Below are 22,145 nucleotides of genomic sequence, written 5' to 3'. Positions count from 1 at the left end.
ACCGCTGAGAGAACGATACGAGGAGAACTGCCGCGACAGGGACGTATTCGCTAAAACGAGTCGTTCCCCCTTTTTCTTCTCGCGCTCCGGAGCAAACCCTTTTTTTTCTTCCTCCCTGCGCTTCTTTCCTGTCGCTTTCCCGTTTCAAGCTGATAGGTTCCCTCTTTCTTTTTCTCTTCACTTTGGGAAGAAAAAGAAGAAAGATGAACGGTGCAAAAAGTCCAGCTAAAAAGAACAGATCTACTACGTTAGGAATTTTTTTTTGTTTCCGAGGCTTTTGCATTTTTGTTCGGCGCCTGAGGCGACCCTGTTCCAACCCAGGTAGCAAGCTGACGTTATTTGTCGGCATTTTGACAAAGAAAACTCAATAAATGCCGCTTTTCCTCTTTCTCTCTCTTTTAAAATGCAGAAAAAGGGACAATCCAAAGACTGAATTTCATGAAAATTCAAATGAATGAATGAATAGATGAACGATTTACACGTCGCATGTGATAGGTTTCGGTCTCGGAAGGTCTCTTTTTTGTATATAAAATACGCGTGGAGATATATTTATCACACTAAAAGGAAATCAATAGTCTTATATAAAACAGACCGTCACGGAAAAGCGACAGATCTTCTACGTCAATCTAACAATAAAGTCTACCTCTATACTTTCTTGTTCGTTAAAAGAAGCGAAGAAACGCGACTATTCGCAGAGGCAAATTGACCCTCTTGTCCCGCGATCGAACGATCGTCGTAACTGTTCGAAAGGTGCTATGTATACATAGGAAGGTGCCGGGCTTAATACGACACTGTTGGGGCGGCGAGTGACGCGCGTTACTCGCGCTGTTTATATGCAAAACGCACGGTATGTCCGATGCAATTTCGTAATGAGATTATTGATTTTTTTTTTTAAGAATCGTGTCCCTTTTCCGCCGCCGCCGCCGCGCCGTCCGTCCGTCTCTCTCCGCCTCGCCGCTCGATACGTCCTCTCCGTCCCGCTCGCCGCCAAACGCCGCAGTTCGGCCGCATATCGTCCCGCCCGCACACGACGCACGCGTGCGGCGTCTCGCATAATTGAATACCCTACGCTCCCGGCCGGACGGTATCGCCCGACCAGCGCGGCCGCGCGTATGCGAAGCTAACCGGCAAATTCTCGGTACAATATCTACATACCTCGGTGATTGTATTGATTTTCCCCGACGGTATGTAAATTAGCGTGCCGCGATGTAAGTATCGCGCGAGGGAGAAATTCTGCGCAGTTTGTCTCCGAGCGGACACACTCGGGGCAACAGGCCCGCGAGACGATTTAAGTCTTGTTAATCCAGCAAATTGGTATCTTTCTTTTCCTTCGAAATCACGCCGTCGACCTGATACAGCACGCGCTGCTCGAGTATCTTCTTAAATGCTAATAAAACAGACGTTTGTTGAATTTTAATAAATGTAAATAACTTTGTAACCGTCCGGCTGCAATTGCACTTGTAATGTAAAGCTCAGATACAAAAGACGAAGGTAAAAAAAAATCATTAAGATGTTTATTAAGTACACAATTTATAACTGCTACCGCGCCTTAGCGCCGATCAAGATTGGAAGTTCGGCTTGCCCTCGTAAGTACATCCAGATGTTTGTACGATCTGCGCCGCCGCCCAAATGCCGCACTTTATACACGTGTCTATGCTTTTGCCTTGGATAAGTTGCGCGAGAAAGCCTGAAACAAGTTTTCCAATCAGAAAAACCGGTAAATCCGCAATTGGTTGCCGTTGTAGCGGCGAGGGATACGTACTCACCTCCGACAAAAGCATCTCCGGCGGTATTAGTGTCCACAATTTTCTCCTCCGGCACTTTTACGACGGGATATTCGGTTACCGTTCCGTCTTTGGCTAAGAGTACTGCCTCGGCACCTTGCGTTATCACGACGATCCTTTTCCTCTTGTCGTTGATCTTCTCCATCTCCGATATCTTCAGCGCGATCTGCCTTTTGTCCGTCTCGTTAAGATTGTTGGCCTTTGCAAACGCTTCCGCTTCCGTCTCGTTTCCGAACAGGATGTCCACGTAGGGGAACGCCGCCAACATCGGTTTTTGGAAGAACTCGCACAGAAACGGCGCGCTGAGATTCATCATGAATATCTTGTCGTTCTCGTGAGCGTGCTTGGCTACCGTTTGTATGGACTCGGGGCTGACTGTCAAGAAAAATCCCTAAAGTACGGAATAATGAATTTTTGTTAGACGTTTTATGATTCGCTCCCTCCCGTATACTACGTTTACGCGAGCGTTACTTCTGTAGTAACTTACGATATATCACTCGTTTACGCGGAATAAATTATCATAAGTTACTACAAAATCCCATTTACGCGAAGGAATTATCGTAAGTTACTACAAAAGTAACGCTCACGTAAACGTAGTAGTAGATTCAATGGGAAATTTTTTTGCGTTTACCGATATATAGATGTATTTCGCGATGTCTATCAGATGCTTGTTCTCGGGCTTTTCGATGTGCGACGGCGAGAAGCAATTCGCTGCTGCTAGATTGGCGCACAGGGAGCGTTCTTTCCCCGTGATCAGTACCGCGCACGTTCCAGTCGGTTCCTGATCGGTATACTGGTAGCGGACGTTCAAGCCGTCTGCGACTGCCTTGTCCTCCAGGATCTTGGAATACTTGTCCCTACCAACGCAGCCCATGTAGGTGGCAACTTTTGGTTTTTGCAGGAACCACTGTGTGAAACAAAAACACCGATTATTTATCGTCGTACGAGTCCGACGTTTCTCTTCTTTCTCACTCAAATAAATTTGGCAATATCCAAGCAACGGTTCTGTGTGGATTTTACTTACCTGTGCCACTCTCATGGTGTTCTGTACAGATCCACCCGCGATAAAGCTAGCGTTGTACAGGTCTATCAGCTCCTCGTATAAAGGCTTGTGTTTTTCCTCGGCGAGAATGGCATTGTTGGGCTTCATGTCGTACTTTTGTAAAAATTCATGGTCTATGTTTGCTGAAATGTCCAGGAGAGGATTTCCAATTCCCAGCAGCAACCCTTCCCTGAAACGTTCATAACATTTTCAGTCTAGATACTAGCAAATTTTTATGAACAAAACGCTTTCCGAGGGATACAGTGAGAATAAATGCTAAATAATTCATTATCTTCGAGTCAGAGGGGTTCAATGAGAAAAAACATCCGCGATAGAGTAAATATTGAGAAACACACGCGGCAAATTTCGTATTTCGCGATGCCATTTTGAAGCGAACGTATCCGAGCCGCTGAGCGTATCGGAGCTCGGTGACGAAATCGCGTCGATGAGTATCGACCTTGATGATTACATAACCTCCATCTCTCCTTCCGCGATGCGATTAAATTTCATCGCGAATCCGACGTTGATCGCTTGTGCGATTTTTAAATTGAAAAAAGACGTAGCACGGGCAAACGAATTAACACATTTTCGTAGATAATTGTCTTTCATTATCAATTGCCAGGAAAGCACATGCGGCGTGTACATAACCTTTTGATGCCGACTGACGAATCCTGACTCATAACCTCCGAGCTCCGAGAAGAAGATAAAGTCGCGTCCAGTTCGCACAACAGACGAGATCGCGAGATAGAAAAAATAAATTAGAAGATGCGGGATCGCGAGCAACGAAATGTCTCACTTACCGTAAGTCCTCGGCCATTTATGGACGATTTCGATTTCCCGTGCGATCACGAAGGAACGTACGCCGAGGATGGTCTGCTACGATCACGAGGCGCGCCACCGACGTTTTCCGCTCCTCGTGCGTGGAAACGCGAGAGATCGAATGGCATCGATTGTCCGAAGCCGCTTCAAGAAAATCGCTCCGTCGTGGAACGACGTTATCGCTAATGTCATCGCGGTCCGCGGTGACTCGTCACGAACGGGAGGGAGAGAGAGGGGCCAGGATGTTATCTAAGAACTACATAATGAGACCGTAACTTAGCAGCCTATGCTAATTTATAACTAAACGAGACTCCCATTGAGGATTATTTCAATGCAATGTAAATCGCTTCCCACGCACTCAAATAATCGCATCTTAGCGGCATTCTTTTGCGGTTTATATATTCAAACGCGAGTATTATCTTACAATCTTACATTTACGCTTTGGAAGAGTGAAACGCAGCTAACAATATGACGAAACCTAAAGATTATGTATAGTTTAATAGCGTGATAAGTTCTTTGTAAGTTTTACTCGATGGTGCGGTTCAAGAAAAGCGCAAGCTAATTGAAGAAATAGAGATTCAAGTCAGAATTGAAACGCGCAAGATAATTTATTCCAGTGACACATCGCTTTAATTAGATTTTCTTTGATTTGTTTCTCAACGTCGAACACTCGAGACTAGTGTAAAGGAAAATCCGTCTTTTAATATGCATGTGAAAGATGCACGCAACAACTTTGACATCCTAGATCAGTTGACGAGCTCTCGAGATGAAAGATGAGTCTTTATTGCTCAATTACACGTTGAATATTTTCGTCACGACTGGAAAATTTTCGTATCATCGAACGGAGAACGGCGATATCCTGTAACATATATTTTACACACGAGGTTTTATTTACGGCGCGACTTCGACTCTTCGGGACGATCCGTTAGGATTGAACAATAGCGAGCTAGCTTCAAACATCTTACCTGCGGAATCTACTTACCGTTACGCATTTACATCTAAATAGTTAAATACTAGCAATGGAATCGCACGAAAATATCAAGATCTCTCTTGCTACATATTGAATCGTAACATCAAAAACGAGAAATTACGAATTTTTTTTACCTTTGCATCAGTTGAAACAGTTTAATTCTCTTATATTTCGTATTTGACAGTGCTTAAAATATATTGAACATTTTCGTTTCGTAGATCGACAAACATGTATCTTCGGAGGTTTTGATCACACTTTACTGTCGCTAAAAATATATGACTACAGATTATATATTAATTCGATTACATTGTATTTATAATGTAATATATTATATTATATTTTATTCGATTATATATTAATTTATTGACATGATAATAAAAGAGAATTTTTTCCATGTAGTTTACCAATGTGCATCATTGAGCACAAATGGCAACATGCTAAAATAATTAATTCATTTCGACGCATAATTAAAAAGAAAAAAATTTATATTATTTCTCGTTCCTGACTGTTATGACTTAATATGATTGCAACGAAAAACCAAGTGTTTTAATATCTGCAAAAGTGAACCGTTATAATCTTGACGAACTAAGCTTCCAATGTAACAGATATAAGAAATAAACAGCAGGAATAAGAATTACTCTCATGTGAATGAGAATTAAAGTCGTAGCAATTTCAATCTCCGAGCCAAATTTACGATATTCGTTCATTAGTCTATCTCAGATCAAAAGCATCCGATATTTCATGAGATTTTACAGGAATCGCAGCGCGGGGAAAGTACTCGTTCTTACGATACCTTCGTGCTCCCGCCAAGCGGAGGGAGACTCTCGAGAATCCGCTCTAGGGCGAGATTCGGTGTGTGCGAGCACATGTCGATCTCACAGTTTTGTCCGGCGCACCCTACAGAAGAAGAGGATTCCTCTCGTAGAGACGGAGCTCTCCCTTAAGAAGCGCCGCTTCTCCTAAGAAAGAAAACAGGACTCTCAAAGGCGGGTGTGGAACACGCGGGGTGAGAATTAACGTATCGTTCGCAGTTTTCCTTTTTTTTTTTTAATTACTTTTATTCGTTTTCTTACGCGTGTCGGAACGATACCGACGACTGGACCCGCGTCTTGGACGCGGTAACGCGACCCCACGTCTCTATTCAAGCATATATCCGGTATATCACCTCTCCCGTTCTCTTTCGACGTGGTACAGAGTGCTGTGTTGGAAAATTACCTCTCGCTACACCACGTCGCTCCTCCGCCAGACCACTCGCGTCGCTTCTACCCGAAGAAGCCCTCTCTCGTCGCTCGAGCTCCCGGCTCGCTCGCTCTCCTTCGAGGGTACATCCTTCGTGGACGATGCTCGGCGTAGAGGGCTATCATCGCGTCCTATATCACATATCATATTACAATACAGCGTGTTACAATCCCTGCTGTCGCGTTTCTATTTCGGTTTTGCGCTTTGTTTTTTTTTCCGTTTTTGGTAATCGGCGGCAACCGACGATGACCGATACGTGTGTGATCGTTTTTCTATCACGCGAGATCAAGGGGGTAAACCCGTGTGTCCCGACGACGTGCGTCCGTATTTATTTTTTTTCCGTTACATGTGTACATTTTTCTCGGGTTCTTGCGCCGACCGTGTCTTTCAAAAATCCGATCGGCGATTCACGATCTCCACGTGTCTCTAGGTGAGAACTCTGCCGAGAGGGACATGTTTTTTTTTAATCTCTCTAAGCGCCTGCGAGGGTCTGTGCCGGCGCGTGTCCGAAATCTCAGCGATCTAGCTACAGAGACTGGGCTCGGAACTTCTCATCTCGTTGAGCTTCTCGGCGGCCAGCGTGTCCCGAACCGTTTTGCAACTCGGGCTGCGTGACTTTATTATAGACGTTGACGGCGACGGCGACGACGACGACAGCGGCGACTGCGACGAGGGCGGCGACGAAGCTGACGACGGCGACGACGACGACGACGGCGGCGGCGGCGGCGGCGATGACGACGACGACGAGCCGGAATCTCGCACGTCCACGTATGGGCTACGAGAGCGAGACTCCCGACCATCGGCAGACCTTCGCTATCCGACGACTAGTCCGGCGGCACCGACATTACCGTAATCCTCGAGGGAGTATACTTGCAATACAGCGATACATCGCGTATCCGACGAAGCTCCCCGGTGTGCGTGACGGCTCCATGCTCCCCGAGTCTTTTTTTTCCCGCACGCGTGTGCCATGCGCGCGCGACTCGGTGTATTGCAGATTCCTTTTTCCCCGCGTACCCGCATCAACGTACGAGCCTCGTCAAGCTATGTCAAGCCTACGTATCGCGGGTCGGGGGTTCACCTAAGCAGGTGCCAGTTGCGAAGGGATAACGCCAAAAAAAATTGAAAAAAAAAAGAAAGGAAGGAAGGGGCTAGAATATGAGGTAAGACTGTCTCAAAACCAGTTATAGGAGAGCATTATTTGAAATTTTTAATACTTCTGAACTTAAATATGTTAAATAATCTCTCCACCCTTTTTAAGAAACTTGAAAACTTATACTCAAATCTAAAATACATTAATTTTCTGAGGTCTTAACAAATGGACTGAACTTTTCGACTGACTGAACTTTGAATTACAGGATGGTCCATTGGTTCTGAGGCATCTTGTGTACGTTCTCGACGATCATGCGCCAGGGATTGCCCGAACTCGATGAAACGGTTCCGTGCATCGGTACGGTTGAAGCCAAAGTTAACCGGCGTCCGACGTACTCGCTATGCACCGATCAAACTCGCAACTCTTGCGACCGAGCCGACGGGAGGAGGTCCGACCTCCTCTCACGCGTCAACCTTACAGGGATACAGATCGGCCGATCTTTTCTCATTTTGTTTTCCCCGGATTTTCGGAATAGTCTACGTATTATCGGATCAGCAGTTTGCTCACCACATCTCAGTATGGAGAGATGATCGAGTAGCGTGCCTGGTTCTACACGTTCGTGTTCCAAAGTCACTCTGAGAGAGGCTCGCTCGGTTATCTCCGAGGACCTTAACGACGTCTCTTAAAGTAACTTTGGGAGGGGAAGAGGAGTGGTGACTGCGTATAAGCTACAGAACGTGGCCGGTCGCCTCTGCCTTGCCGGTTGGTCGGTCGGGTGGAAAAGCGATCTCCAGCCAAGTCCGATTCTGTAGACCTGCTCAACCTCCGAGTCTGCAAGTTTGACTGGTACATAACAATAAGTATTACCATGTACATACCGACAAAAATATCGGGTTAATATACACAAGAAAAAAAAAGGAATATTCACTCAGTCATCTATTTACAATTACTTCCGTGTTTGCTTGATACCTCTGGAAGCAGCTTTAACTTTGGCTTTGACCGAAAGTCTTATGCAGGTGAACGGTAATCGCACTACAAAGACGTGAATGCGGCGAAAGGATGGCAGATCTTTCCTCTGTGCTTACGGAATAGGGACAACAATTAACCGAGAAGAAAGAAGAAAGTCGACAATCTCTGAAAATCACGCCGATAGATTAATTGTAAATGCGAAAAATCTATAAATATTTATATGTTATATAATAAATTATTTATATTTTAGGTAATGTATATCATTTTTAAATAAAAGATAAAATTTAAAAATTGGGAGACTTTCATCTTCGTCTCAGCTTGAGTTTCAGTCTACAAACGATACAATCGTTCTCGACGGACAAACTCAGCCTAGTTCGAGAGAGCCAGCCAGAAAGGGTGAATTCTCAGTCACAATTCAAGGAGACGTCGTTCGCACGTGTTCTGACGTTTATTAAAAAATAAGAACTTGCAAAAAACACACGTAAGTGAATCACGTACAAAAAAAAGAATGTACAAAATAGGACCTCATCTCGTACGTTGCTAACGCGAGAAGGGTGCGTAGCAGGCTTATCGGAATTCGATATTTCCCGGTGTTCCCTTGTTTTAATACGTATAGAGGGAGAATTAGTATTCCACGTCCGTGTATGCGTGATGAAGCGACTTATTCGCGCTATATGCTAGCTCGTGCGCGACCACCTCACCCGCGGTGCCAATTGGTCTGAAAACATCAGTCATACAACGAACGATTTCACTTTATGTTCGACGGTCCTTAATTCTTTAAGACAGTGCAGAGATAGAGGAACCAGGGGTCGAAATCGCTATAATCTCGAGATTTCAACTTCCGATGCCGTAGGTAGGGAAATGTATCATGCGATCGCCGTTTCCCGCGTCTACAACGTCGAAATCTGAACTTTTTGTGAAACTATAGGCCTGTTCGTTTTAGCTGAACTTCTTGCACAGTTCATCCTTTCTCTTTTTCTTTCCAACGTGAAAAGAAAGAGAAAAGATGAACTGTGCAAGAAGTTCAGTTAAAACAAACAGGCCTTATAACGCATCGCGAACCTTGCTTTCGACTACTGAGACTGGAACAAGCAATTACAGAAAAGAAAAAAAGAGAGAAGCAGACACGTCGGACGTAAAGAGACACGCCTAAAGTTATGATTGTCTTGAAAACGAAGAGGGGAATCGACGGCAACGTATCAGAGTTTGATTAGATCGCTTAACATTCGATACGAATGAGATTATGGTTCGCGAAGTAATAAAAATGACACAGATCGTGTAAAGATTTTTCAACGAACTTTACGAGAAGTTATAAGATTCTTCCACTATTTTCAAATTGATTTCTTTGCTTTAAAATGATCAAGATCTAAAGAAAACGACACCGTTGCTGAATTCAGAAGCTTTATCTTGTAGATTTAAAGCAACAAAATGAAACGTACGAAGGATATTACGCGGAGTAAAGAGGATGTTACAGAATCATAGTATAAATCCTTTCAAACCACAAAAACATACATGTTGTTTTAAACATGGCAAAAATTACAAAAATATACAAAAATTTGAGTTTAAAAAATGTTTTAAGCAATTTATTTAACAAAAAGTTCAATTCTTTTTCAATCTTAAATTTTGTTTACCCCACACAACAGATTTGACAGATTTTCAAATTGACATTCAAATACAAGAAGGCATAAAATATAATTAGTCGTTTATAAAATTTTCGCCGCGTCAAAATCGATGTTGTCACGGAATTTCTGTGCCAGACAGGATACTTAATGATTCCGGAATATCTCACACATTTATACACGTATGCGAGTGCTGAAATCCTTTCGCCGGGCATGCATCGCGTGATCAATTGAAAATTTCCCACTGAACGTTCGCCACGAGAGAACCATGAAATCCGCGAACGATCAGCGACACAATCAACGCACGATTGCGTGCCCGACGAGCGCGAAAACGTTACGTTGCATTACACTGTATACGCACATCTTGTCCTCACTTTTCCCACCCTATCGAGAATAAAACGTTTGTGGCAATGAAAGACAGGTGAGGCTCGAGAGGAATTTGCATTATTACAGAACTGAGAGGAAAAAAGTGATTATCGAGACGGAACTGTGCACACGTGATCGTGTCCTCCCACATATCGTGGAGAGACACTAAATTCCAGTGTTACATTGACGATATAGTGCAACGTCTATCAGGATGTCTAATCTAAATGATTATTTACATACATGTACAAAATTAAGGTTGTATAACAAATAATTTACTTAACTTAATTGTGACTGACCTAAGTCACTGATGACAAACTGATGACTCTAATATTGATCTATAATCTACACCATTATACAAAAAATATTCGACGGTCCGTTTATATACACAATTTAAACTAAACATCGCTATCGTTAATTTAGATTATAGAAGCTTGCACTGTATCGCAATTAAATAAAAATACAAGAAGGTAGAAGCAGTTCGAGTTGCTCGATAGAGAAAACATCGCAGAGCTCTACCTGTGGGTCGACAATCAGACTTGTGAAGGGGTGGCACAAGGGTGGCAGCAAAGAGAGAGACAGAATTAACACGAGCGAACACGCCGCGCGCGTTTTGGATCGAGATTCTGACGGGGTATTTCATTTATTCTTTTCTTTTTTTTTTTATTTATTGAGCCAGTGCGATGCGGAAACGCGCGCGCGACGCGCAGGAAGCCAGCGAAGGAAGCGCGCGTCCGATCGTACGCGATCAAGATTCTCGTGGTGCGACAAGGGAAGGGGTCGGGGGTTGATTTTGTGGATGGTTGTCGTTGTTGCTGGCAAGGGGTACGCCGCGAGAGAAAGAGCGGTCGGTGTGATATAATTAAAGAAACACGCAGTACACGTCGTTTTTTTTCTTGTGAATTTCATAAATACATGTTATTACATTTCTCTTATATTCAGCATTATTATTAGCAATATATCGTGTGGTTATAATTTGTATAATCTTTAAGGAAAAAAAACACGGTCGGTTTTCTCAGCAAAAAAACAAAAAGCGTAGACGGAAAAATGGAGAAAAAAAAGCTTACAGCAAGTCTCTACGCTCGAAAAAAAACGGAAGTGCGATTATTACAGACTATAGCACGTCTTTTTTTTTACGTCCAAGTTAATCCTACGTTAATAAAAAGATTATGTTGCTATACGCTAAGAATAATGTTCCGCCACTTGGTTTTCCATACAGAATCGGCGCATCCTACCGGGTCTAAGTCCAATTATAACTCCTTTTTTTTCCTTTTTGCAGCGAAGGAAATAGCATTTGTAAAAACAGTTTTTTAAACGGTCAGACCCGCACGCTACCCTCCCTAATTGGGTCGAGACTTCGGCGAACGCTTTTCTTTTTTTTTGTTCTTATTAAGCGGAGTCTTCTCGATGCACCTTCGCGAATACGCTAAAATCGCAAGCTCTCTAATTTACACCTTTACGTAAAATTATCCGTGAAAAAGAAGAGTGCTACTTAGAGCGACGTAGATTCGACCGTCTCGGAAGATGAGACCCGCTCTCAATACCAACATCTCAAAAGTCGTATCATTCTTTCAAGAAACCGCGTCATAGTTATCGCTGGAGAATCTACTGAATTAATCAAAAGAGAAAATAGAAAAGAGCACTGATCGAGATGCGCGAAGTGACCAATCCACGAGATAGTTTCTAACGCGATCAAAATCACGACGTATACCATCATCTCTGGTACAATTCATCACCTTTTTTTCTGCAACGATATGATCGCGTTTCACGGATAAGAATTTCATACGCGTGTGCTTGTACATGCGGCACATTATTTTAAATATGTAATAAAATTTTACAAAATGAATAGAGATGTAGAGACGCAAATTGAAAACCTTACGATTTTAGCGTATTCGCGACGATGCGATCGAGAAGGCGCAGACCGTGCTAAGCGTGTACAAGCGCGCGTGCATAAGTAAAGCGATATCTTAATGGACCAACCGCGAGTACCGCTCACGGAACATCGCGCTACTCCCGACGGTGGGTCTCGCATCCGTTTGACGCACTTGAACATAATCAGCGAACATCTGCTTTCCGAATCTGATCTACCTGCTTATCTCATTTATCTCTAACGCGCGACGACGCAGTCGCGTGAAAAGGGTTGACGATCGACAACAATAGCCGAATCGCGAGCGTTCTGACAAATGTGTGTCAATTACAGTAATGTCACGCAATATCTACACTAAGAGAATGTTACCTCGTCCGGTGGTTCCCGTGGGAAGGTGCGTAACGAGCGCGATCACGAAGTCTAGCAATTGCGCAGCGGAGGGATGGATGCGTCACAGAAAACCCGAAAACTATCAGCGACTCGATCGCTGCGAGATACGGTCCCACCGCGACGATCGTCGATCCCATATTTTCCATGAATTGCAAGAATTATATTTAAGCTACGGGTCCAAGAGAATAAGAGACTTTAAGAGAAGAAACAACGTTTCTTTTTCAAAGATCGACAAGTGTTCACAGTGGGACCGCATCCTCTTCTTGACACGTCGAAGATACCTGACTTTATACAAATGTATGACGAAGGGAGGGGTGCAAAGGTGTTCAAAGTGGACAACAAGAGGTACGAGAGGATCGATAAGCCGGGAGTCTCGGGAGAAGATACGAAGGATTCGTCGAGTGGGAAATTATTCCCATAATTTTTGCGTGTTCTCTGCTATTATTCGGCTGGGCTATATTTGCTTTGCTCTATCTCTGTGTTTCGGGAGGTATATTATCTTTTTTTTCCGTCTAAATAGATTCGCACTGCGGGTAGAGCACTTGTTTCTCATAGAGCGGGCGGCAGATCTTCACGCGTGCAGTTCGCAAGACGGCCAAGAGTATCTCGGTTCCGAGGCTTCCTGCTAGCGACAGAGACCCGACGGACCGACGACCGACAGAGACCGATCCGAGCCCGACGCGACGATTTAGTATGGTGCGAACCGGCGCGACGGCGATGGCCCTCGTAATCCCGGTCTGGTAATCAAAATTATGTCACGTCAGTCACGAGATCGGTGATGCGGATCAAAACACGGACAGATATAGATTGTAAATGTTAAAAGGTTGCAATATATCTGCGTGGTACGAGAGAAAAACAGAAGACAGAGAAATGTAGAGTAACAGAGCACGTACGTAGAGTGAAATATCGTAAATAGTATTGATGGGAAGGAGAAAGATGATTAAAAAAAAAAATAAAGAGAGAAAAGGGGAACATACAGCTCGGAGAATACCTCGTTTTTCTCGCTAAACCTTTTTACTGATTCTTTTGTTTCACGATAAGAGGAATTCGCGTAATTCGCGTTAAAACACGTTCATATCCTTCGAGCACTCTTCTTTATGAAAGATCGCATTTCAAAAATGTTACAATTGTTGACTCATTCCAATGGAACAAAGTGAGACGTTCCCAAAATGTGTTCTTCAATCATGCGTTTTTAAAATGATCTACGTAAATTCCAGCTAGTCATCAATCACAATTTGTCGCATAGAATAAAATAATAAAGCATTCCAAAATGCATTGATAATACTGAAAATCTATAGTTCACTTTTTATATGCTATATATTTTCAGTGCTCAGTACATTTTGGAAAATATCTATGATAGAGCAAAAACAATATCACCGAGGCGATGATTTTTCTTTTTAAACAATTTAAACAGAAACAAAGGCGTTGCCTCGGAACGATCGTGACACAAAGAAGAGGGCGGTTTAGTATTATTTCTAAATCTCGCGGCATAAGGATTTCGATTCGGACGTGGTATTTATGACCCAGTGGCACTTCACTCTACTTACCTACGCTCTTCAAACGAATCTCGGCTGAAGTCCTCGTACATGCCTCTACTATAACAGCGGTATAATAAATAATCGAATCTACCAATGAGATCAGATCAACATATACCATATACTGGCTCCCTTGTCCAAGGCTTAACTTTGTGAATTAGTCCCTGTATATACATATATTCACGTGCAATATTCGCGTGCCTCGCCTAATATGACTGTCGACTTAGGATCGGGACGGAATGTTTTGTGCCTATTACGCTATCTCGAGAATTCGGGGGACAAGAATTGTAGTAGACGGGGATATAATATGCCGGTCATTGAATTGTCAAATTTGCTGTAAAATTTCCTAAATCTCCATTATGTCGGACATACACACATACATGCTCGCACGTGCGCAGGCGTATGTGTGTGAAGGAAAAATTTTGATCTTTCGCCGAAAAGTGGACTCGACAAACCTTCGATGATGTACATACGTTTAGTAATCGTTTGCAGACTCGAGCGCAGAAACGCAACGGATAATTAACAACTATAAAAACCTACGACAGCGGAGTGCAAACAGCTATCTGTGCTAACTCGCTATCTGTATAACTCGTTCGTAAAGTGGAGGGCCGGTGAGGAGAATGTAGGATGTAGCTAGTCATATGAGGCAGGCAGCGGTAGACTGGATTTTTAACCCATGCGACTTGTCAATATCACAGCTTCTCGCAAATAAAAAAAAAAAACAACAAGAGTATTATCATAAAAAATAAAGAGCCATTTGCAGCCCAGGCTGGGATAATATGGGGTAATGAGGTGGTAACGTGCAACAACAAATTCAAAGTATTTAGAAAAACTGAGAAATTCAATCAATTTTGTTTTCTATTTGAACGTTTTGCGAATGGATTTACATACATGAAAAGCTTTGAACCTCGTGAGTAGAAGTCAACTTCAAGAACTATGGATTGCAGTTTCGAAAAGCACGGACGAACTCGAAATCTCTTCGCGACATTTTTGTCTTCCTCTGCGCGAAATTCCGATTCAACCGAACACAAGATAATTTAATAATTTTTGTGTTTGCTACAAAGTTTTAAACGTATTTAAATCAATGTATCTACTGATATGATTTCAATTGAAAATTTATCTGTTCAAGTAGTTATTTAATGCAACGCGTAAAATTACAAAATAACAAGAAAATAGCGATTGTTGCGTAATCTAAAACAAGAAATTACCTTACATTACAACTGCGAAATATGTGCCACACAAGGAAAAAATATACAACATTTTATCGATACTAAAAAAAAAGAAAGAAAGAAAAATATACTCAAAGATTTGCTTAATTTGAAAATACTATTAATCTCACTAAAATGACATTTTTGTTAAATTTGTTACGGCAGTACTTTGACTATCAAAGAGACAGTACACGATTTTAGGTAATAAAAGATAGTGGTTGCGCATCAGAGAAATTGAATCAAATTCCAATCGAATCGATGTTACAAGATTATGTTCGTAAGTTTGTGAAACTAAACTTGGAAAGATTGACGGGAGGTACCGATATAAACTTACTGATCCAAATTATCTGGAGAGCTGGTTTCTACTTACGACACGTTTCAAAGACAATCGATTCGATGCGTCATTCCAAAATCGCGCCAGCCCTGTTTGTTTTTCTTTCTTTTCTCTATCTACAATCGTACGAGAGTTTCGTTTAAAATTGCAGAGCGTATCCTGGCTCGCGGTAGTGCGATCAAGAAATTCTAATTCGCATTCCTTAGGTACGTTTCTTCATCCCAGGCCTCCGCGCCACTCCCGGCTGAGTGATGTACGTAATAGGGAGCGCTTGAAACACAAAGGATTCAGTGAGAGACATACAGGCCAATTTCGCAGTTAATGCCATGGAACAAGAGAGTCTATGAACTAGGACATCCCTAGAAGAGCAGTCGACATGTTCAAGGAACAATCAGTCGAGACCCGGAAAAAGATTCGAACACCATGGGACGCAGACGACGTAGGCGGCCTGCTTATTGTATTTCTGACGCGGGTTGCTGTTGCAGCGACAAGAACGAGGCGTGACTACTCGCTAACAAAATGAGTCAAAGACTTACTCTTGTACGACTTGAACGCTGACCCGGGACTGTCTCTCTAGGGTTGCCCGCGTTCATGGACAAAGATGGTACGCCTGAGGTGCACTGAAATTTAGAATGTACAGAAACGTCCAAGCGTCATATAATTAACATTTCACTACGACGGAGTCTGCACTCATGTGGGCATCGGGTCGACACTGGTACGTGTGTAAAAGTATTAAAAGTCTTAAAATCTCAAGTACGAGAAAGTAATATTTGCATAGATGATAACGATCATGCGTTGTGCCGCGCGATAACATTGTCAGAGAGAAGTCCCGTTTAACATATGACGATAGAAAAGAAGATAGAAGAGATAAAGAGAGAGAGAGTGTGTGTGTGTGTGTGGCAGTACATTTAACGAAAAACGTCGAAAAGGACAGAGGTTTATAATGAAGTAGACGTGAAGTGAATACTTGTAAATTTCGCGTTCGCTTATCCATAACTTAACATTAGCTATTTTGTGGGAATAAAAGAAAAAAAAATTAGGAAAGATTTACTATAAGGAGATACAAGCTGAAATCTATGTAAGAGAAAGAAAATGTGCAACAGAGACTAGAAAAAATGTCGACGAATCACCGAAACCCCAATTCGCATGAGCTGTTAATCCAGCCTGGAACGTTCACAATGTTAAGTCGGACGAATGGGCAGTCGGTACGCCGGGTACCTACTCACCTGAACCGGCCGTTGTTGCCACTTGGAGGGGGCGATCGGCGGCTGAACATGCCATACTCGTTTCCACGGGAGAAGCCAGTGTCACGCATGGATCCCATACCTAGAGGAGGCATAGGAGGCATTGGGTCTCGTCTTGGTGGTAGAGGTGGCATTGTCATTGGTGGAAAGTCTAGCCCGCACATGGTAGATCCCATGTCACTGGGCCCTGTCATACCCGTAAACCGCCTCTCGTAGAGGTCCCTGGTGTCCTCGAAGCCGCGCCTGTCGTAGTAGCTATCGTAATCCTGTTAACAGAAAGCCCGAACGGGGAAATTAATACAAGAGAAAGTTGCCTTACCATGCTATCCGTCAACACGTAAACCGTCGATATCATGGATGATTCGAATACATAGCGTGTAAAAACGTTGACGAGAAGAATAAACTTACCCCAAAGCGGCCACCACCCATGAGCCGGTCCCGTAGGAACGGTGGTGGCGGCGGTGGAGGATATGGATCACGTCCAAACATTCGGTCCCTGTATCCGTTTCTATCTGGTCCACCTCCCATTCCTCCCTTGGGACACTCCTTGGACCAGTGACCGCCTCGTCCGCATCGATAGCATTGTTCCGGATCGCCCATGCCTGGCCTCTGGCGCACTCGACTAGTAGAGATCTGGACCTTCATCGGTTGTCCGTCCACGATTTGCCCGTTCAGCTCCTTGATGGCGTCGTTCACGTCGCCGGTCGCTTCAAGATGAACGAAGCCGTAGTTCCTCACGATGTCGCACTCGACGACGGTGCCGTACTTGGCGAACAGTTCGCGCACCTGCGGCGCCTTGGTGTTATCTGTAAGATTGCCCACGAAGATCTTGGTCGTGGGAGTGTTGGGTCCCTTACGACTCTTTGCAGCCTCGCATTTTATTGGCTGTCCATGAACCATGTGTCCATTCAGGTTCTGTATCGCGTTTCGGCCTGCTTCCTCATTCTCCATATGCTACACGAATTAAAAAGAAAATGTCGATCCATCGTTATCGATCTTGATAATCATATCACTGTCTGGCTATACTGATCGAGGCGTTAGATTCGGTTGATAAACTTACCACGAAGCCATAATTCTTTACCACGTCGCATTCCACGACTTTTCCATACTTCTCGAACAGTGGCTTTATGTCCGCGTTCGAGGTCTTGTCGGCTAAATTACCAATGAAGATTTTAAACGTGCCAACGCTGCTAAAACCCGGCATTTTGCGGCTCGTACAAGAACCTAACGTCACAAAGATGTACATGTAAGAACAGAAATACTCTAAAAGTTTTTTTTTTCCATGCAGATTATACATAATACATCATAAATATAAAAAATATACATTTACATTGCAATTGAGCTTAGAATCACTTGCACTTTAAATTTTCTCTTTTACCTATTTATGAAAAAATTAAATGTTTGAAATTCGTTTATCTCGTGAGATGATCTCAAAACCAACAGATTATATTACGATTCTATATAAAGTTGATATTTTTTATCGCAACGATAATTCTAAGCAAATATAAAAACATAGTTTCATTCAAGAGTTTCATTGTCCATCTGACGTGTCTCGCGACGCCAATCCATTTAGCGTGCTCGTCCCCCGCCATATTTATTCATCGCCGGCGGCTTTAGATGTCGGCGCCGCATAGCGTTGTGCCGCTAAAGCGAGACATGGAAGCCGGGTAATACCGGCGAGCGTGGATTTCGATGCTATGATTACAATTTCCATATTTATCCGTGGCAAATACCCACAGAAATTAAACAATCTTAATTAATTACGACTAATTACAATTTCAATATACGTCGCGCCAGAGCAATTCGGTGATCGCAACAATCGCCGTTGGAATTGAATTTCTTCAAGGTTACCCGAAAACGTTAAATCGAAAAGGATCTAGTCTCATTATTATTTTTGTTATCTCTCAAAACAGCGCTTTCCGACGCTCGTGATTCTCGCAACGATCTCTCTGTCTCGCACGATGGCGCCCTTCCCGCGGCTGATCGAAAGGAAATCGCGGAGTGACGCGATCGCGTTCGACTTCGATCCCGACGCTTCCCTTTCCACCATCTTGCCCACGATCACCCAGTGACTAATTTACGCGCGCGGGGGTCCGGAACGCGTTCCCACGGTCCCTAGCTCCTACAAGCGCATCCCCGTGAGATACTCGACGCGGTGGTTCGCGATATATATATCGTCCCTCCCGCCCAAGGACACCGTGAGAGTCGCGCGACTATCTTCCGCCGCCGTGAAAGTACGTACCTGCGTCGAACGTTGCTCACGATATCGTATCGGAATGCAAATTCGGATATTCCGTCGAGGATCCGCGCGGAATTTCGCGGGTCACCGGATCGCACGCGACCACACCGGATGCGATAGAACCGACGAGCGGTTAGAACGACGAAGAGTCTCGTTGCTGCGTGAGAAAACTATCTGCGGCACCGCGCGCACCGAGGAAATCCAACGTCAGTAATGGCGTCCCGCTTGCCGAATGCCGCGTCGCACCGCGCACGGAGCATCAGTGTCGCGTCGTGCGTTCCGCAACCTACCGCGCGCCTGCCGGCGACGCGACGATTGGTGCGGACGGAGTCGCGCGGGCCAATAGCGAGCGGCGCCAGCCGAGCGTGGCCGAACGTAGCCGAAGGTACGCGAGCCAATGACGAGCGACGCCGGTCGAGCGCGGGAGAATCTCAACTGCACCCTTTTCCCCGTTTTTCGACACTATCGCTTTCGCCGAATCGTTTAATTTTTAATTGGAAATATCGCGCTTCTTTGTGGGCGCTAAAACGGAGTGGGAAGGAAAGAATGCGTATATATTCGCTCCCAATTCACGACGTGTCGTCTCCTTCTGTTACGCGAATACAGGGCTCGATTCTTGAATTCATTTGCAAGATAAAAGCGCAAATTCGGTCCTTATGAAAAATCTAAGTTGATTGGCTAAAAGCTATGCGACAGCCGATCAACTTGTAACTTTTCGGTAAGAGCAGAATTTGCGCGTGCGTTTCTCGTGCAAATTTCATGAATTCAAGAATCATGCTGTACGAATTAAACGCAGGGAATTAGAAAATTGAGAACATAATTATGAAGAATAAACTTACTGCAAAATCAAGCTTTCGAAATTACTCTACTTTGATTTTCGTTTAATTCTTGGTTCCTCGTTTCCATTTATTGATCACGTATCACGTCACCATTAATCGGGTTAAATAACATCTGTAATTATAACTTCCGAAAACGCATCCTCGTTTACACGAAGAGAGTTATTTTATTTTCATTCAAAGAAATCTTGAAATGTTCATCTTGTTAAAGAAATACAGCAGATATACTTCTCGTAATTTTTTATCTCAAGTTGGAGATGCAATCATAAATGACTCACTTAGTGTTTACGTTTCTTTAAAACCGGATTTATAAGCCTATATATCTTCGTTAACGAGTAGAGTAATAACTGGTGTTATAAAGCCGGATTTAACGAGCGTTTATGCTTTATACTTATTAATTATAACTATATACTGATGTTATTAACCCAATTAATGACGTGTAAATATAAACGTAGTCAACGTTTCTAAGAATTTCTTGTGCACGTACATATAAATAAAATTTTTATTTATCAAGAAGCGACTATGAATACCACATATACCTCGCGTATATTTTGAAATAAATTTCAAACTTGCATTTTTTATACATATATTAGGCGACATGAATAAAATTTGTTAAATTAGAATTGGACTTTGGTAGAAGCAACATCAGATCCTATACAGAAATGATGAAAATTCGTTTAGTCATCCAGTTTGTATTCATTCACGATAGTATGTACTTAAACGCGATATTTTTAGGAATAACGTCATTGTGACGGTGCGCTTTGTCCGCCGCCCTCATGCCGAATTTTCATGAAGCCGGCCGAAAAACAATGAGTCATTTACTCGATTATCGTTTTCTAGTCTCACAGAAGAAATAAGGCTAATATTTTATATGTTGTACGACAAATTTTTTCAAGGATATCGATTGACTGCAAAATAGAAAATTTCTAGAAACTCGAGAACTTCTCCCGCAATCAGTCAACATGCTTGAACAATTTGTCGCACGACAAATGAAATAACCAACTTTATTGTCCATCCGTTAAATTAGACTCTCGTTCGATTCGGGCTGTTAGCACGATTGAAACGTTTAAGGCGACATTATTTTCTTAGCATTGTCATTGGTGGTCGGCCAAAAGTCGCGGATTACACGACAGTTTTCTCGCGAAACAATACGCAATAATTGGAATCTTGCCGAAAGCTCGAGCATTATTAACGCGGTATTATTAACTTCGAGAAAACTGATGGGGTAAGTAACCGAAGCAACGCTCAGGAGCAATCGTTCGTCGCGCCGAGATTCAAGCATTCAAGGATGACACAAGAGTCGCCTCGACTCTCGATCGTGAGGTCGTGAACGATACGAGGGCCGGCCCGGCCGGCGCGGCGATGGAAAATTACCGTCACGGGCGTCACGGCTAGAGATTGGACGAGCGAGAGCAACAAGGACGGACGATAGATCGCGTCGGGCGCGAGGGAGGCGTCGTGAGTCGTCCCATCGAGAATTTTCAACTTCAATCTCGCCGCGGTGCGAGAAACACGGATCGAGTTTAACAAATTCGAGTCTGACATCGTGAAAAGCCAACGAAAGGAACGAATAAAGAAACACGGTCGCAATGCGACGCTACGATTGACGTACCGGCGACGCGCGACGGCGGCGACCAACGCGCGTATTCCCGATCGATAAATCGCAAAAAAAAAAAAACTCGATAGGAAAAAACAGCGGATCGCAGATCTCCAAACGGAGTACACGCATTGCGATCGATAAACCGCGGATTCGGACTCCGGAGTACGTGCGTCGTGCGTCACGCCAAAAGCGCGGATCTCTACCCTTCCCACTGCGTGACAATGGAAGCGCGGCGATCGAAGCCCACGGCGCATTTTGACGCGGCGCCCGGCGGGCGGGCGCCTCGCCCGAATCCCGAAATTCCCGCGGGGATCGTCTTCTCGTCTGCCGCGAGAAGAATTGTCGACCTCGAATACTCGATTGCCCCGGCGAATGGTTCCGACGGATGATCCGAGGGGCGGTCCGGGGCGCCGGCAATTCGATCGCGAGATAGCACGGACTCACGGAGACCGGCTAGACGGCGCCGGATCGAATCGAGCGGAACGCGCGCGCCGCGTCGAGCTCGACGTGGCGTATCGAGCTATCCCGATCGCGTCACCTGCTGCTCCTCGCGCTCGTTCGCGCGCGCGTGCGGCCGCGACGATCCCGATAGCGGAGTGAGAGATATGTTTTGGTACTCACCAAGTCAGTGGTCCGTAAAACTACGCGATAGAAACAGGATGCGAAACGGCACACGCTTCCCCGAGATAAAAGATGGCGAAACGGAAGTGCGCCCGGCGACGCGAGGGGGGACAGTCGGCGTCTCTTCCTGCGCTGGAGTCACTGTTGCCAACTTAAATCGCCCGACACCCGATGTAATTCCTGTAGGGACTTTTGTTTTTGTTTGGAAATTTTCATAAGAAATAAGAATATTTAAGGCTGATTTATAAAGGCCGTAACCGTTGATTTAAGCCGCAATATTTAAGAAATTGACCAATCACAGTCGAATGTGAGAAGAAAAATCGACTGTGATTGGTCAATTTCTTAAAGATTACGGCTTAAATCAACGATTACGGCC

General features: G+C 44.0%; 2 protein-coding genes across 18 annotated transcripts; both read right to left on the bottom strand.

Annotated features, from left to right (window-relative positions):
* Positions 1 to 1,437: 1,437 nt before the first annotated feature.
* Positions 1,438 to 7,602, bottom strand: LOC112462742 (adenosine kinase 2). Of its 4 annotated transcripts, none has more exons than XM_025028700.1 (8): positions 7,512 to 7,602; positions 5,831 to 5,985; positions 5,409 to 5,574; positions 3,627 to 4,504; positions 2,809 to 3,016; positions 2,416 to 2,691; positions 1,767 to 2,175; positions 1,493 to 1,687 (listed from the first exon to the last, which is right to left on the bottom strand). In XM_025028700.1, exons 4-8 carry the CDS (start codon positions 3,641 to 3,643, stop codon positions 1,560 to 1,562), a joined length of 1,038 nt encoding a protein of 345 aa, XP_024884468.1. In that variant the 5' UTR covers positions 3,644 to 4,504; positions 5,409 to 5,574; positions 5,831 to 5,985; positions 7,512 to 7,602; the 3' UTR covers positions 1,493 to 1,559. The 4 variants fall into 4 exon arrangements, with proteins under 4 accessions (XP_024884466.1, XP_024884468.1, XP_024884469.1 ...); XM_025028701.1 differs by having other exon boundaries at positions 3,627 to 3,901; XM_025028699.1 differs by having other exon boundaries at positions 3,627 to 5,574.
* Positions 6,044 to 21,884, bottom strand: LOC112462740 (RNA-binding protein lark). Of its 14 annotated transcripts, none has more exons than XM_025028690.1 (7): positions 21,770 to 21,880; positions 17,534 to 17,697; positions 16,882 to 17,427; positions 16,670 to 16,739; positions 16,456 to 16,555; positions 13,700 to 13,747; positions 7,794 to 8,078 (listed from the first exon to the last, which is right to left on the bottom strand). In XM_025028690.1, exons 2-7 carry the CDS (start codon positions 17,675 to 17,677, stop codon positions 7,928 to 7,930), a joined length of 1,059 nt encoding a protein of 352 aa, XP_024884458.1. In that variant the 5' UTR covers positions 17,678 to 17,697; positions 21,770 to 21,880; the 3' UTR covers positions 7,794 to 7,927. The 14 variants fall into 14 exon arrangements, 10 of the variants coding, with proteins under 10 accessions (XP_024884458.1, XP_024884459.1, XP_024884461.1 ...); XM_025028691.1 differs by having other exon boundaries at positions 13,700 to 13,744; XM_025028693.1 differs by lacking the exon at positions 7,794 to 8,078 and adding an exon at positions 8,340 to 8,631 and having other exon boundaries at positions 13,700 to 13,744; positions 21,770 to 21,878.
* Positions 21,885 to 22,145: the final 261 nt, after the last annotated feature.

The sequence above is a fragment of the Temnothorax curvispinosus genome, unplaced genomic scaffold, assembly GCF_003070985.1.
Source record: "Temnothorax curvispinosus isolate PA1 unplaced genomic scaffold, ASM307098v1 QBEX01012734.1, whole genome shotgun sequence".
Taxonomy (NCBI): domain Eukaryota; kingdom Metazoa; phylum Arthropoda; class Insecta; order Hymenoptera; family Formicidae; genus Temnothorax; species Temnothorax curvispinosus.
This window is presented reverse-complemented; position numbering and strand designations above follow the sequence as displayed.